Here is a 17,877-nt window from a genome sequence, read left to right as displayed (position 1 = left end):
TTTTGAACTGTGACAAGAGCTCATTTTCACTTTTACTGACAAATCTACTTTTGAGCAAAACAGGATTGCATTAAGGAAGAAAATGCGGAAGAGAAAAAAGAATGACAACCTTTCCTCAGATGTGGGAAAGGTTAAAAAAATAGCTGGGGCATATATTTAGGATTGTGAGGATTAAATTTGGGATACACATCAGGATTTTTAAATACAGGTAATGCACGGGCATTAGGACAGGTGGTCAAGTTTTAAATATTGGCTCTATTTAAAGAAGAGCTGGATAATATAATGGGAAGATAGATATGTTGAAATGGAGCGACAGGATCTGGGTAGAGGTGGAAATGGATATGATCGGAGCATTAGGGTGTCAGAAATGTGATGGCACCATTGAGAGTGCATGATTGAAACAAAACCAGATATTAAAGATGCAACTTCAATACAAGTTCAAAAGTCTGCAAAACAATAAGGGAATTAGGATGGGGTTGTGAAGCTGAGTGGGATATTACATTACTGAAGGTTGGAAATACAGAAATATGTCATCAATGGATCAAAATGTAAACTAATCCTGTGACATGGTGACAAACCTTTAAATCATTATAGATACTGAAATGAAATTCCACAGCATTTTGTTTTAGATATCTTTTATCTATTTCTTCAATTGTCAGAACACAGACAAATGCTGAGCACACAAGTACAAATTATCAGCTGATTAACATCCAACTTCAGGAGTTATTCAATCAAAATAGCTTTCACAAAAGACACATTTAAATAAAACCAAATCATCTCATTTTCAGATAAAAACAAAAATGAAAATGTAACTTTTAGGATCCCGACAGGGGTTAAAGAATAAAACAGATACTAAATTATCTAGCAGCTCTGGAGTGTCCTGGAAGGTGTTTTTACAGGCTGTTCGCTATTTTGGCACATTACTGAGGCATAATGCCACCACTACTGAGCCCAATAAAATCCTTTCCTGCAGCCACCACCCCATGTAAGTTACACACAAAGTTGCTGGTGAACACAGCAGGCCAGGCAGCATCTCTAGGAAGAGGTACAGTCGACGTTTCGGGCTGAGACCCTTCGTCAGGCCCAAAACGTCGACTGTACCTCTTCCTGGAGATGCTGCCTGGCCTGCTGCATTCACCAGCAACTTTGATGTGTGTTGCTTGAATTTCCAGCATCTGCAGATGTCCTCGTGTTTGTGTTTTTAAGAACCCCATGTAAGTTGTTACTTTTGTATTCCACACCTGGGATCAATCATTGAAATCCATCTGCAGTCCTTCAACCAATTAATGGTGCATTGAGCCAGGGAGAAAGTTGACCAATAAATTAATTGTGGAATCCAGCCTCCAATAACAGCTTCCTTATAAAACAATAAACTGCCACTGGCATATCTGTAAGCCAGTTTGCAGTGCAGAGGAACCTGTCACGGGGTAGGAGCCCAGTCCTCAGGGCTTATAACCCTAAACCACAAGGAAACTTTTTCCAACTGGTTCTCGTAGATAATTTGAATTGCAAATGCATTGGTGAATCCAAGCTCAGTTCTTCTAACAAGGCTGGGGTGCAAAATGAAGAAAGTCACTCCTATCACTGTGCATCAGGACTGGACAATCTATAAGACAAAGGGGGATGGCTGTTTTTATCATCCTCAACCTATTCTTTGGACACAGCAAAGGAGAGTGGATATTTCCATGAGGTGTTGGGTGGAAATTAAATGTTTTAAATGGTATTTCCATAATTTAATACTCATGATATAACTGGTCTCTTTACACTTGTCTCAGTATTAAGTTAGCTTATACTGGGCACTGCTTTAGTTAAGTTTAATTGAGCTCCATTTGGTGTATACATGAGTGTACCTTCACCCCAAAAGCACAATGGAACCTCTCTTATTATACAAGTTTGCCTTTCCTTGAATGAGATTAATTAATCCACATCCAACTGTCTCCAACTCCAGTTGATGTGAAATGAATATGACCAACTCAGAAAATATGGATTCATTACAATTTTGTGGTGAGTCAATAATAAATACAAATTCCATCTGAATATAACTTTAAAGAAAGGAATGTTGTAGTATATTCTTTCACGGTTAAAATGGTATGACAGTTTTCACAAAAAACTATCAGACTGACACTAGCTGTGAACTTTTGCAGAAAAGTGCTTATAATATGGGACTATTCTGGAGCCAAATCCCTCTAGTCCTTGATTTTTACCAGAAGCCTCCATGTGAAGCCCTCCGGGTCTTTGGGATGTTGCCATTTTCCAGCTCAGTTAGGATGCAATCACGTCAAATGGGCCACCATTCCATAACAGTACTGAGGGTCCTCTCGACTGTCTGAAGATACATTCCTCAGATAGGCGATGCAACGAGTCATTCCTTCAGAATTATTTGATGAAGAGCGAGGAATTACCTCACTAACTTGACTGATAATACTCCATCAACCAATGCCAGAAAAAAATAAATAGACTAGCATATAACATAGTTAACATAAACTGAATATCGCATTTCCCACACTACACCTAGAACTGCATGTCATTGTATGTGCAATATTTTGAGATATAAAACTTTTAGATTGTTATCCTTAGTGGGAGAACAGATGAAAACCAAGACACCAATGGTTTATGCATGGGCACCTGTTCCTCTCCACTACGGGACTGGGCTTTCATCACACAGGTTGAGAGTTCGAATTCCGGTATGACAGGATGCAAAACTGAATTGAGTAAATCTGGGAATGTTTGCTTGCCAGCGATGAAAGGAGAATGGCCAAAAAGGTTTTTAGAGAAACTTTGTTGTTCAGTTACGTCCCTCAATGGATTTTTTTGTCTTAAAAGCTGGTCCTTCTGTCAGTTTTGTGACCTATCACAGGTAAAACTGGGATCTGATATCTAATCCCAACTACTGTACACAAGGTAGAGAATGTGGAATGGGGGTTACTATCACAGTAATGTTTGATGGGGTACTCCAGGCAGTGACCACATGCCATAAGGTTGACTAGTGCAGTTGACCAAACACAACTCTAATGGACAATAAATGTCATCTGGCCAGTGTCACTTGGCACCTGAGCAGACAGAATGCAGTCCAACTTTGGCTGAGGTATCAACCCCATAATTTTCAATCTTCACAAACCGAGCACAAGAGTGAAAGAATACCTGCTGAATGCTTGCAACCAGGTCTTCCACGTTTATGGCCTTCATTTTCACTTCAAGTGAAATTGGAACAAAATATTCGATTTCTCAATGAAACATTTGGCATTTTGTTTTTAACAAATAAAAATCAAAAAATTTAATTAACCTGAACAAATCAAATGTGTTTTGTTTTGAATAAAACAGTTCTACTTAAAAAAAATAGCATGCTTGCTAACTCAAGTCCCATGTAGTGCTGATTAAGACGATCATTGTTACTTTGTCCATTCTCACTGGGAGATGTCGGCAGACACACACACCAGTGTGCTGCATCAGACGCGCAGACAAAAGCGACCGTGCCACTTCTAAGATGGTAGGGAAGGCTGCTAATGGACTGTTGCAGCAGCGTCCACCATTAAAGTCAGCACAGGCTGTCAGTCTATTCCAATGATGCACTGGATCCTTCCAGGTCGACTGTGCATCACAGTGGCTGGCCGCTTGCTAAACCTCAGCTCTGGTATGAAAACTGGGACTCCGATATCGTGGGTGTTTTAGAGGGTCCTGCGAAAAATGAAGACATTGAGTTGGAAATGAGTACACAACAAAACAGGGTAAAAAAAAACAGTATAGCTGCACCTGAGTCTTGCCCCAATTACTAGATTTATTCAAAATTCTTCCCACACCATATCTGAAACTGATTAGTTTCACCCATCATTTCCTTACTTACTGACCCAAATCAACTCATGATCCAGCAATCTCGCAATTTAAAAAAGTTTCACCCTCCTTAAGTCGCTCCATAGCCTCGTTTGCCTCATCCCTCATCACCATCAAGCCTCTACATCTCTTCACTTTTGAGCTCTGTAACATCCATCACAATACCATTTCTTCATTTAAGCCCTTCAGGTAGTGAGATCTTTAACTGCCCTAACATCTCAAAAACTATCAAATTACTTTAACAATAAACAACTTCCCATGAAGGGCTTTATGATATTTATCTCTGTTAATGGTGACACAAAAGGTTACAGATATTGGAATCTGGAACAACACAAAGCACTGAAGGATTCAGCAGGTCAGGCAGCATCTATAGAGGATTATGTATAGTTAACGTTTGGGGTCAAGACCTTCCATCTAAACTCAAAGACCTGAAATCCAGATGAAGGGTCTCAATCAAAAAACATCAACTGTCTATTTCCCTCCAGAGATGCTGCCTGACCTGCTGAGTTCCTCCAGTGTTTTATGTTTCGCTTCTCTAGGTCAAAGGCTGTGGTTGGAATCACTCCTACTTCTCCAACTCCCCAAGGATGTCTTTTCATAAAATCAACCTGCTTTTTGTTTGCTGTTGACGAAATTCACTGCAGAAGCCAGAAGAGGCAGGAAGTATCTCTTGTTATTGGCAGTGATTGTTTTGACATGACCTTACATCAGCCTTCAGTGTACAGTAGTAGTGTAGCAGCTAAATTGCTGGATCCATTTCCCAGAGTCGCGCCTAAATAACCCGGAAGACTAGACTTCGAATCTCACCAAGGCAGCTATACAATTGAAATTTGGATTTTGACCACAGAACAACCAGACTGTGACAAAAACTAATCTCATTGAGGGAGGCTTAACATGTTCCCTGTTTAACCCATTTGTAACTGCATACTGAAATGGCCTGTCAGTCAGCTTGGTAGGTGATTAGGGATGGACAATAAATGCTGGTCTTGCTAGTAATGAACACATGTTAAAGGGAGATGAATACGTAAAGAAAATGAACACACATCTGCGTTGGGAACTCACGTTAGACACTCAAAGGACCCCAGGAATTCAACAAGGAAACCACACAGAGTGCCTATTGCTACTGCTTAAAATTATCCGTGGACAACATGCCCTGATGTCTCTCTCAATACCTATTGTATCTAAGCCAGGCCCATACATTCTCCAGGGTTCGACCACCTACCTGTCATGGTCTGAAGACTGTGTAATCTATGTACGAGGAGAAGAACCAAGTAGAACAGAAGAGCAAGACATCCAAAGGTAAGGCCACATACAAGGAATATATCAGTTTCGGGTGACTGAATAATCTGCAAGAAATCACAAGATGAATTAGTCAATGCTGTAAAGGAATGAGGATCACCGTTCCTAGAGCAGAATGAAATGGTGGTGGTGGGGATGTTGGAACAAGATGAAGAACTGGTGAAAGGAAATATAAACCAATTCTCCAGACACACTAACTATATCTCTTATTACTACTACGTCGACTCAGCCCTAGGGGACCGGTGACCAACAAAAGTAAGTCAAGGCATATCTCTTAACTTGCCCCTATTCTGAAGTTACACTGGCAAATTTTACAAAAGTCTTTTTTTGTCCATCCCATGAAATGGAGGACATAGAAGTAAGGCCCAGGGTACTGATTGCAGTTCTGAGTACAGTAACTTGGGAAGGATCAATTGCTCTTTGAGGCAGAGTCTTGCAAATTTACCAAGTCAGTAGCTGGACAAACCAGGGTAGGACTTGCACAGTAAATGGTAGGACCATGTTTAAGGAGAAACATTTCACCTTTCACCCTTAACCAATGACCTCTAGTTGTAGTCTCACACAACCTCAGCGGAAAAAGCCTGCTTCCATTTACCCTATCTATACCCTTCATAATTTTGTATACCTTTATCAAATCTCCCCTCAAACTTCTATGTTCTAGGGAATAAAGTTCGAACGTAGTCAACCTTTCCCTATAACTCAGCTCTTCTAGTCCCAGCAACAGCCTTGTAAATTTTCTTTGCACTCTTTCAAACTGGTTTACATCTTTCCTGGAGGCAGGTGACTAAACCTGCACATAATACAACTAATTACACTTCAATGTCTTACACAATTTCAACATAACATCCCACACCTAACAAAATAATGCTATCAAACACCTTTTGGGAAACAAGAGACCTGGAAGTGCTTTGGTTTTAAAAGAGTATACTCACAGATCCAACCAGCATCTGGAGGGCAAACTCCCCAACTCCTGCCCCTGTCACCAGTACAGTTGTCGCACATCCTACACAAAACAAAAACAGAAAGCATTAAGTAAAATGTCTAGCTATGGTAATGTAATTTTCAATATAATGCAAATAGCAATCAAAACACATCCTGGTGCTGGGAGGTAAATAAATGCAAAAAATAGGAAATACTTGCAATAACCAAAGCAATTTCTATAAATTGGAATGTCCCAGAATGCATTATGACTACTGAAATTGGGAATGAGTCACTTTTGCATCGAGGGAAGAGCAGTACCAATCTGTGAGCATGGTATTGACTGGAGTAATCCAATTAGAAAGAAAAGAAAGTCTGCAGATACTAGAAGTTCAAGCAACACACACAATGTGCTGAAGGAACTCAGTAGGCCAGGCAGCATCTATGGATAAGAATACAGTCGACCTTTTGGCAGAACCCTACAGTTCGGCAGGACTGGATAATATTGTTAATAGCAATACACAGAGAACAATGAATATGGTAACATCTTCATTCTTCTATACAAAAGTGGGCAAAGGATCACTTGTATTGATTTGATGGAGCAACAGTTTAACATTTCATCCCAAACACTGCACCAATTGAGTTTCTGGCCCTGAAGTGCCAGCTTAGAGATCTGATAAAGGATAAAAACATAAAGCAACACTCAGTGGCCAGTTGATAAGCTATCTCCTGTGCCTAATAAAGTGGCCATTGAGTGTACGGTCATGGTCTTCTGTTGCTGACCCTATTCACTTTAAGGTTCGACATGTTGTGTGTTCAGAGATATTGGTTAGCAAACCACTGTTGTAACACGTGATTATCCAAATTGCTGTTGCCTTCTTGTCCACTTGAACCAGTCTGACCATTCTCCTCTGACCTCCCTTATTAACAAGGCGTTTTCGCCCATGGAACTGCCACTCACTGGATTTTTTTTTTTTTTGGTTTGTCACACTGTTCTTCATGAACACCGGAGACTTGTGCATGAAAATCACAGGAAATCAGCAGGTTCTGAAAGACTCAAACCACCCCATCTGGCACCAACAATCATTCCATGGTCAAAGTCACTTAGATCACATTTCTCCTTCATTCTGGTGTTTGGTGAAAACAACAATTGAACCTCTTGACCACGCCTGCATGCTTTTATGCATTGTGTTGCTGTCACGATTGGCTGATTAGATACTTGCATTAATGAACAGGTGCGCCTAATAAAGTGGCTACTGAGTGTATATCAAAATGCTGGGATGAAGCAGAGTGGAATTGGTAGAGATTTCAATATGAACACCAGTGCACACCAGCTGTGCTAAATTCCTTGTTTGAATATAATTCCATGTCAGTCTCAAAAATATCTTTGGAAACTATACATCCTAAGGAGGAATTGGAGAGATTAAGAACAGGCAAAATCTACTAACCTTGGTAATTCAAGATGTCTTCAGTATAAGCCAACATACTTGGGAAAGTGCTACTCAAGAAAAGGCCCAAAAGTCCCGTTCCAACATAAAGGCAAACAATGCTGACTGGGAAACACAGCATCAAGACAAATGTGCCAATGATTCCACCCTGCAACATGGACAGAGAAGCACTCTTATTGAAGCAACATTTTAGGATGACATATCTTCCTGTAAGTAATCATGAGAACTGGATATCACATACATCCGAAAGACAGAACAAGACTGAATGGGCTCCTTAGCCAAGTTTTTCCACATACACCGGGACAGAGAGATTAACTTTGTTCAGCGTTTAGATATTACAGCAGTAGAACACAGGGATCTGGGAATAGAGATCCACATTTCCTTGAAAGTGGCATCATGGATAGATAGATGGAGACTCTATAGTCAGGGGAGCAGACAGGAGATTTTGTGGACATGAGAAGGACACCCGCATGGTTTGTTGCCTCCCGGGTGCCAGGGTCCGGGATGTCTCTGACCGGGTGCACAACATCCTGGTACGAGAGGGGAAGCAACCAGAAGTCATGATACACGTTGGGACCAATGACATAGTCAGGAAGAGGGATGAGGTCCCGAAGTGTGAGTTTCGGGAATTAGGCAGAAGGCTGAAGAACAGGACCTCAGGATTGCTGCCAGTGCTACGTGATGGAGATGGTAAGAATTGGAGGAGATGGCAGTTGAATGCGTGGCTGAGGAGTTGGTGCAGGGAGCAGGGTTTTAGATTTTTTGAACATTGGGATCTCTTCTGGGGAAGGTGGGACCTGTACAGATTGGATGGGTTGCACCTGAACTCGAGGGGGAGCAATATCCTTGCAGGTAGGTTTGCTAGCATGGTTCAGGAGGGTTTAAACTAATTTGAAAGGGGGATGGGACCCAGAGCGATAGAGCAGTGCAAGAAGTGCATGGAGTAAAGCCAGATCTAATATGCAGAGAGGCTTTGAGGAAAGAGAAGCAGAACAAACGGTGTAAAGACAGTAAGGTAGAAGGGCTGAAATGTGTGTACCTCAATGCAAGAAGCATCAGGAACAAAGGTGATGAACTCAGAGCTTGGATACATACATGGAATTATGATGTAGTGGCCATTACAGAGACTTGGCTGGCACCAGGGCAGGAATGGATTCTCAATATTCCTGGATTTCAGTGCTTTAAAAGGGATAGAGAGGATGGAAAAAGGGGAGGAGGGGTGGCATTACTGGTCAGGGATACTATTACAGCTACAGAAAGGGTGGGTAATGTAGCAGGATCCTCTTTTGAGTCAATATGGGTGGAAGTCAGGAACAGGAAGGGAGCAGTTACTCTATTGGGGGTATTCTATAGTCCCCCTGGTCGCAGCAGAGATACAGAGGAGCAGATTGAGAGGCAGATTTTGGAAAAGTGCAAAAATAACAGGGTTGTTATCATGGGTGACTTTAACTTCACTAATATTGATTGGCACCTGATTAGTTCCAAGGGTTTAGATGGGGCAGAGTTTGTTAAGTGTGTCCAGGACGGATTCCTGTCACAGTATGTGGACAGGCCGACCAGGGGTAATGCCGTATTAGATCTAGTACTAGGTAATGAACCGGGTCAGGTCACAGATCTCTCAGTGGGTGAGCATCTGGGGGACAGTGACCACTGCTCCCTGGCCTTTAGCATTATCATGGAAAAGGATAGAATCAGAGAGGACAGGAAATTTTTTAATTGGGGAAAGGCAAATTATGAGGCTATAAGGCTAGAAATTGCGGGTGTGAATTGGGATGATGTTTTTGCAGGGAAATGTACTATGGACATGTGGTCGATGTTTAGAGATCTCTTGCAGGATGTTAGGGATAAATTTGTCCCGGTGAGGAAGATAAAAAATGGTAGGGTGAAGGAACCATGGGTGACAAGTGAGGTGGAAAATCTAGTCAGGTGGAAGAAGGCAGCATACATGATGTTTAGGAAGCATGAATCAGATGGGTCTATTGAGGAATATAGGAAATCAAGAAAGGAGCTTAAGAAGGGGCTAAGAAGAGCAAGAAGGGGGCATGAGAAGGCCTTGGCGAGTAGGGTAAAGGAAAACCAAGGCATTCTTCAATTATGTGAAGAAAAAAAAGGATGACAGGAGTGAAGGTAGGACCGATTAGAGATAAAGGTGGGAAGATGTGCCTGGAGGCTGTGGAAGGGAGCGAGGTCCTCAATGAATACTTCTCTTCGGTATTCACCAATGAGAGGGAACTTGATGATGGTGAGGACAATATGAGTGAGGTTGATGTTCTGGAGCATGTTGATATTAAGGGAGAGGAGGTGTTTGAGTTGTTAAAATACATTAGGATAGACAAGTCCCCGGGGCCTGACGGAATATTCCCCAGGCTGCTCCACGAGGCGAAAGAGATTGCTGAGCCTCTGGCTAGGATCTTTATGTCCTCATTGTCCACGGGAATGGTACCGGAGGATTGGAGGGAACAAATGTTGTTCCCTTGTTCAAAAAAGGTAGTAGGGATAGTCTGGGTAATTATAGACCAGTGAGCCTTACGTCTGTGGTGGGAAAGCTGTTGGAAAAGATTCTTAGAGATAGGATATATAGGCATTTAGAGAGTCATGATCTGATCAGGGACAGTCAGCATGGCTTTGTGAAGGGCAGATCGTGTCTAACAAGCCTGATAGAGTTCTTTGAGGAGGTGACCAGGCATATAGATGAGGGTAGTGCAGTGGATGTGATCTATATGGATTTTAGTAAGGCATTTCACAAGGTTCCACAGGGTAGGCTTATTCAGAAAGTTAGAAAGCATGGGATCCAGGGAAGTTTGGCCAGGTGGATTCAGAATTGACTTGCCTGCAGAAGGCAGAGGGTGGTGGTGGAGGGAGTACATTCAGATTGGAGGATTGTGACTAGTGGTGTTCCACAAGGATCTGTTCTGGGACCTCTACTTTTCGTGATTTTTATTAATGACCTGGATGTGGGGGTAGAAGGGTGGGTTGGCAAGTTTGCAGACGACACAAAGGTTAGTGGTGTTGTAGATAGTGTAGAGGATTGTCAAAGATTGCAGAGAGACATTGATAGGATGCAGAAGTGGGCTGAGAAGTGGCAGATGGAGTTCAACTCGGAGAAGTGTGAGGTGGTACACTTTGGAAGGACACACTCCAAGGCAGAGTACAAAGTAAATGGCAGGATACTTGGTAGTATGGAGGAGCAGAGTGATCTGGGGGTACATGTTCACAGATCCCTGAAAGTTGCCTCACAGGTGGATAGGGTAGTTAAGAAAGCTTATGGGGTGTTAGCTTTCATAAGTCGAGGGATAGAGTTTAAGAGTCGCGATGTAATGATGCAGCTCTATAAAACTCTGGTTAGGCCACAGTTGGAGTACTGTGTCCAGTTCTGGTCACCTCACTATAGGAAGGATGTGGAAGCTTTGGAAAGGGTACAGAGGAGATTTACCATGATGCTGCCTGGTTTAGAAAGTATGCATTATGATCAGAGATTAAGGGAGCTGGGGCTTTACTCTTTGGAGAGAAGGAGGATGAGAGGAGACATGATAGAGGTGTACAAGATAATAAGAGGAATAGATAGAGTGGATAGCCAGTTCCTCTTCCCCAGGGCACCACTGCTCAATACAAGAGGACATGGTTTTAAGGTAAGGGGTGGGAAGTTCAAGGGGGATATTAGAGGAAGGTTTTTTACTCAGAGAGTGGTTGGTGCGTGGAATGCACTGCCTGAGTCAGTGGTGGAGGCAGATACACTAGTGAAGTTTAAGAGACTACTAGACAGGGATATGGAGGAATCTAAGGGGGGGGGGGGCTTATATGGGAGGCAGGGTTTGAGGGTCGGCACAACATTGTGGGCTGAAGGGCCTGTACTGTGCTGTACTATTCTATGTTCTATAAGGTCGCAAAGAAAACTTTTGACACATTAGGCTTCACAAGTCAAAGTACTGAGAATAGAAGTTGGACTGTTATGTTTCAGTTGTACAAAAAGTTGGTGAGACTTTATTTAGAGTATTGCGTACAAACAGTTTTGGTCACCTACCCACAGGAAAGATGTCAATGAGATAGAAAGAGTGCAGATAAAATTTACAAGAATATTGCAAGGACTTGAGGACCCAAGTTATAGGAAAAGGTTGTATAGGATAGGATTTCATTCCCTAGAACTTCAAAGTCCGAAGGTCGATTTGATAGAGATATACAAAATTATGAGGGTAATAGACATAGGTAAGTGCAAGTAGGCTTTTTCCAATGAGGTTGGGTGAGACTACTGGAGGTCATGGGTTAAGGGTGAAAGGTGAAATGATTAAGGGGAACCTGAGAACTTCATCTCTCACAGGCTAGTGAGAATGTGGAACAAGCTGCCAACTAAAGTGGTGGATGCAGGTTTGATTTCAACATTCAGGAGAAATTTGGATAGGTACATGGATGGGAAGGGTATGGAGGGCTATGGTCCATGTGCGGGTTGATGGACTAGGCAGATAAGTAGTTGGGCATTGATGAGCCAAGGTCCTTTTCTGTCCTGCAGTGTTCTAGAACTCTCTGACCATTTTAACTCCTTTCAAGAGGTTGAATGTGACCTTTGGCTACTATCTCATCAAGAGATTTTGATGGATGAAAGGACAAATGAGGAACAGGAGGAGTACCGCACCCATCTTCATTAAGAACACCCAGGCCCGGGAACGGAAAAGTTGACAGAAACTGGTGCATACAGCCCAGTCCATCACAGGAAAAGCCCACCCTAGCACTGAGCAAAGTTACATGGAGTGATGCCACAAGGAAACAGCAACCATCAAAGACCCACACCATCTCTTCTTGTTACTACCATCTGGCAGGAGGTACAGGAGCCTTAACTCCCACATCACCTGGTTCAGTAACAGTTATTGCCCTCAATCATCAGGCTCCTGAACCACCGTGGATAGCTTCACTCACCACAACTCTGAACTGATTCCACAAACTACAGATGCATTTTCAAGGACTCATTTACACCTCATGTTCTTAGTCTTAAAATTTATTTTTATTTCCACAGTTCATCTTCTTTTACACATTGTTTGTCAGTCTTTCCTTATGTATAGATTTCCATAAACCCTGTTGTATTTCTTTATTTTCCAATTAATGTCTGTAAGAAATTTGCATGTGGTAGCACATGGGTGGTTTTACAAAAGGGTTTGAGTATTAAGAATAACATCCTATGATTATGTTGGGCCTTAATGACAGCAGAGCACACCTGGAGTATGGTGAAAAATCCTCTTTTCATATCTAAAGGACTTTTTAGCTGTAGGAGTGTGGCAAAGGTTAACCAGACTGGTTCTTGGGAGGACAAGTCTGTCATGCGTGCACGGATAGAGTAGTCTAGCTGTCAGTTCTTTTGAATAATGGCTGATGTCTCAATGAAACATAAAAAAAGATTTGATGGAATCCATACGAGGAAGTTGTTTCCTTGGCTGAGAAGTCTGGAAAAATAGGTCACAGTCTCAAAATATCTGGGGCTGTTTGTGAATGAACATTCAACATTCTTTACGTATATGGTGTTGAATCTTTAGAACTGGGCAAAAAAGTCTGTGGACATTCAATCATTGATGGGATTCCAGTAGATGATAGATTTCAAGGCTGAAGATCAGCCAGGATCTCATTGAATGGTGGAGCGAGCTCCAGAGGCCGTCTTTACTACCTCTGCTCCCGTTTCCTGTGGATATTAATGTGTGTATTACACATGTATTTAACATATCTTGTAATTATAACAGAAAAAGTGGCCATTCAGCCCATTAAATCTACTCCAGCTCATTGTGAAGCAATCCTATGCGTCCATTCTCTTTATGTCCCTGCACACTTGCAACTTATTCTCTCCCTTCCATGTCTATCAACTTCTCTTTAATCTATTTTTTGCCATTAAACTACAGCGAGGGGCAATTTTCAATAGGACACAGCAGTAAATAGAGTTCAAAACACCCCGAAGAAACCCAGGCAGACACGGAGAGAGTATGCAAACTTCACACAAAAGCCTCCTGAATTCCATTCCACTGGAGCTGGGAGGCAGCAATACCACTGCTACAGCCCCACACCCGTCCTTAGACAAGCCCCAAGTTAATTTTAAATTCCTGTGATCGCGTCTAATTGCTTCCAAGAGATCGGAGCATTGCCTTGGTGTTATAGAGCACAGAAACAGGCCCGTCATATCCATGCCTACCATTGTGTTTATCTGTACTCGTCCTGTTTACCTGTATTTGGTCTTCAGCCTTTGCATGAGCTGTGGGAAGTTCCATTAGCCGTTGCATTAGCTGTGATTTCTCTCTGCACTCTGATGTAAACCTTGAACCCCTGACCACCCAACCAGGAGACGGGAATGCTTGAACCGCAGACAAATAAAAAAAAATCCAGGCCAGAACATAGAGAAGTATAGAACAGTAAATCACAGGCCCACAGTGTTTTGATAGCCTCTTACCCTATTCCAAGATCAATCTAATGCTTTCTTCCCACCGCCTCATTTTCTTTCATCCAAGTACCTGTCCAAGCGTCTCTTAAATGTCTCTGCTTCTACCACCACCCCTGGCAGTATGTTCCATGCACTTACTAATCTCTGTATATATATTAAAAAAACTACCTTTGACATCCTTCCTATATTGATCTTTCCTCCAATCACCTTAAAATTATGACCTTTTGTATTAGCAATTTGGGTAAAAGGTGCTGCCTGTCCTGAATCCCCAACATTAAATCATTGCGTTCCACAGCCAGCCAATCAGGGCAATGCAGGGCCCTGGGATGACCCTGTCCTTTAGTGAGGGAATATACATTTAGACATGAAAGTCAGAATCCGCCACAGCCGTCATAATGGAAGATACCAGGATGAACCGTGCCTTGACAAAAATACTCACCAGGTTTATAATCACCATGGTTGCAGGTCGCAGTTTCCAAGACACTGGAATTGACGCCAATCTCCCTAAAGTAATGGAGGCCCAGAAGAGGCTGCTGAGGTAACCTGCCACCCGAGGCTCGATGAACAGTGGTTTCTCGACAGCATAGGTGTACACAAACCCAGAGTACTCACCCTGTCAGAGATCAAACACAACAGAGGTGTGTGAACACTAATCGCCCCATTTGTGTTTCTTTACAGCTTCAGAATCCATTAATGACAGAGATTAAAGTACTAATTCAATTAGCCATCTTGCCCTTCTATCCCCAATATTGTCCCAGATTATAGAAATGTACTTCCATGCAATCCAGACAATCCACCCCATTTAATCAATTACTCAATCCCCCTTTCCACCAATCACAATGCTGCTTACCATCTTAAAGACCCCATGTCTACAGCCCCCTTGCTGTCGGGAAATTACCTCTGAAACTGGACCTCCCACCTATGGCATGAGTGCCCTTCACTGTGAATGACACTCTTGGCTCAAAACCTTCCCATTTGCAATCTCCTTAGGGTCTACCCAACATCCCACCCTGATCTCTGTGATCATCTGCAATTTATCAGGTCATTTTCAACCTTTCACTGGTACGGGCGGAAGTTCCCACTTGCTTCAAAAAGGCAACAATTATACCAGTGCCTAAGAAGAATAATGTGAGCTGCCTTACTGACTATCGCTCGGTAGCAATCACATCTACAGCGATGAAATGCTTTGAGAGGTTGGTCAAGATTAGACTGCCTGAGCAAGGACCTGGACCCATTGCAATTTTCCTATTGCCACAAGAGGTCAATGGCAGACACAATCTCAATGGCGCTCCACACAACTTTAGACCACCTGGACAGTACAAACACCTATGTCAGGATGCTGTTCATCGACTATAGCTCATCATTTAATACCATCATTCCCACAATCCTGATTGAGAAGTTGCAGAACCTGGGCCTCTGTACCTCCCTCTGCAATTGGATCCTTGACTTCCTAACCAGAAGACTACAAACTGTGCAGATTGGTGATAACATATCCTCCTCGCCGGCGATCAACACTGCTGCACGTCAGGGCTGTGTGCTTAACCCACTGCTCTACTCTCTCATACCATCTACAAATCTGATGACGATATAACTATTGTTGGTAGAATCTCAGGTGGTGACGAGAGGGTTACAGGGGTGAGATATGCCAACCAGTGGAATGGTGCCACAGCAACAACCTGGCATTCAACGTCAGAAAGACAAAAGAGCTGCTTGTGGACTTCATGAAGGGCAAGACGAAGGGACACATACCAATCCTCAGAGGGATCAGAAGTGGAAAGACTGAGCAGTTTCAAGTTCCTGGGTGTCAAGATCTGAGGATATGACCTGGTCCCAACATATTGATGTAGTTATAAAGAAGGCAAGACAGCAGCTGTACTTTATTAGGAGTTTGAAGAGATTTGGCATGTCAACAAATAAACTCAAAAACCTCTATAATTGTACCATGGAGAGCATTCTGACAGGCTGCATCACTGTCTGGTATGGAGGGGCTACTGCACAGGACCGAAAGAAGCTGCAGAAGGTTGTAAAACTAGTCAGCTCCAACTTGGGCACTAGCCTACAAAGTTTCCAGGACATCTTTAGGGAGCAGTATCTTGAAAAAGCAGCATCCATTATTAAGGACCTCGACCCAGGGCATGCCCTTTTCTCACTGTTATCATCAGGTAGGAGGTGCAGAAGCCTGATGGCACACACTCAGCGATTCAGGAACAGCTTCTTCCCCTCTGCCATCCGATTTCTAGATGGACATTGAACCCTTGGATACTACCTCACTATTTTTAATACACGGCATTTCTGTTTTTTGCACATTTTAATCTATTCAATATATGTATACTGTAACTGATTTACTTATTTATTTATTATTATTATCACTTCTATATTATGTATTGCATTGAACCTCTGCTAGGTTAACAAATTTCACGTCACATGCCGGTGATAATAATTCTGATTCTGATCTGTCCCTGTAGCCTGCTATCTCTGTCAAATGACTAGGAAGCAAAGACTTTTAGTGAGGACCATCAGTTAACTTTGCCCACAGATCACTCACTATTTGCTCATTGCAAATATCAGCACTTGGCGTTTACAGTACTAGCAGCTAGTAGTTGTGCTCCTGACGTATCCTACCGATTGTAATTGTAAGACCCCGATTTAGATGATGCTTTATTGTATTAATACAATTATGCTGTTGGGCATTTTATTTTCTGCAGGTTTTCTTGAAATGCAGTGTGCTCCTTTAATTACATTGTACAATCGAGTATTTTTTTTTGCTTAATATAATAATTCAGTTGATTAAGTTAGGCTTGTTCTTTAGCCAATAGGATTTGTCTTGTCAACACTTTGCCCAATAAGATACCTTAGCCATTTTTTGGGAAGAGTGAGGAGTTTTGGAAGAAGTAGAAAGAAGGAAAATGGAAACAGACAGCAAACATAGCAGATGAACATGAACTCATTTAGAAGGACAGATACTGCTGTCAGGAAGCCCTCAGGCAGACAATAGTCTCATGGAGAATGTTCAGATAACTTTTAAATAGCTAGTTATCACAGGACCTTGGAGAAAGTTCGAGATGTTTTGTCCTTAGAAATTCCTTGGATATTTACTTATGCTTCCCTTGGACTGTGTTTCAGGTAGAATTGTTGGTTACTGTGAGTAAATGGAGTGAAGCAAACCTGGATTGACTTCACAACAAATGAGCTCCAACGATTATGTGCGAACTTTAGGCTAATGTGTGTGTTATGGGCCCTTTATTTTTTCTGGTATAGTTTAAAATATTTTGTCAATTCAACTTTAATCTAAGTTTATACTGGTGTGAGTCATATTATTGCTCTCTGGGGAACTGTGAATTTGCATGGGTGGTCAGTGTTCCTACATATAAGCAATCCTACTTTCCTTTAAAGGAACATTCAAACTTTTATGTTTTGTATTTACCCAAATCATGTTTACCCTAGACGTGTTTATTGTTTGGAAATGGCCTTCTTGTCATTATTCCCATGCATTGTGGAGTAATGTTGCTGTTAGCTTGTATTTATAGTAATAGTTAATTCTTTACGAGCCTATGCTGAGAGGGTTACATAATATTACTAACTGCTGCAATTAAAAGCCACACCTCAGCAGATGTTAATGGCTGGATTATGATAGGAATTAATTTAATCTTTTTCATGTAGGAAGGCCAACAGGTCCAGGCAGTTCCCATTCTGCCATTTACACCCTCATTTCAGACACGTTATCGGAAGAGAGCTCTAATAAAGTAACTGAAGCTGAACTTTCATCTGGCATGAAGTATTAAGGCATATATAAAACGTATACATAGTTCCTATTCTGGGCTGTGGGTATTGCTGGCCTTGCCAGCAACTGTTTCCCTTCACTAATGCCCCCTGTGAAGCAGTTGGCGAGCCAGCTTCTTGAATTGCCAGAGTCCTTCTGGTGAAGGTGATCCTACTGTGTTTTGGAGAAGGAAGTTCCAGGATTTGGACCCGGTG

The 17,877-nt window shown here is 42.2% G+C and overlaps 1 protein-coding gene across 1 annotated transcript in view; it reads right to left on the bottom strand.

Moving 5' to 3' along the window:
• Positions 1–629: 629 nt before the first annotated feature.
• LOC134355465 (major facilitator superfamily domain-containing protein 4A-like) overlaps positions 630–17,877 on the bottom strand; it is an 84,995-nt gene continuing 67,747 nt past the window's right edge. Inside the window, exons 6-10 of the mRNA XM_063065393.1 lie at positions 14,342–14,515; positions 7,494–7,641; positions 6,060–6,130; positions 5,051–5,174; positions 630–3,675 (exon numbers count right to left, since the gene is read on the bottom strand). Of these exons, the coding sequence (XP_062921463.1) occupies positions 3,623–3,675; positions 5,051–5,174; positions 6,060–6,130; positions 7,494–7,641; positions 14,342–14,515 (570 nt within the window). The 3' untranslated portion in view covers positions 630–3,622. The remainder of the gene's footprint in view (positions 3,676–5,050; positions 5,175–6,059; positions 6,131–7,493; positions 7,642–14,341; positions 14,516–17,877) is intronic.

The sequence above is a fragment of the Mobula hypostoma genome, chromosome 13 (genome assembly GCF_963921235.1).
Source record: "Mobula hypostoma chromosome 13, sMobHyp1.1, whole genome shotgun sequence".
NCBI classification, from domain to species: domain Eukaryota; kingdom Metazoa; phylum Chordata; class Chondrichthyes; order Myliobatiformes; family Myliobatidae; genus Mobula; species Mobula hypostoma.
Note: the sequence above shows the minus strand (reverse complement) of the source record. Positions and strands in the feature narration are given on the sequence as shown.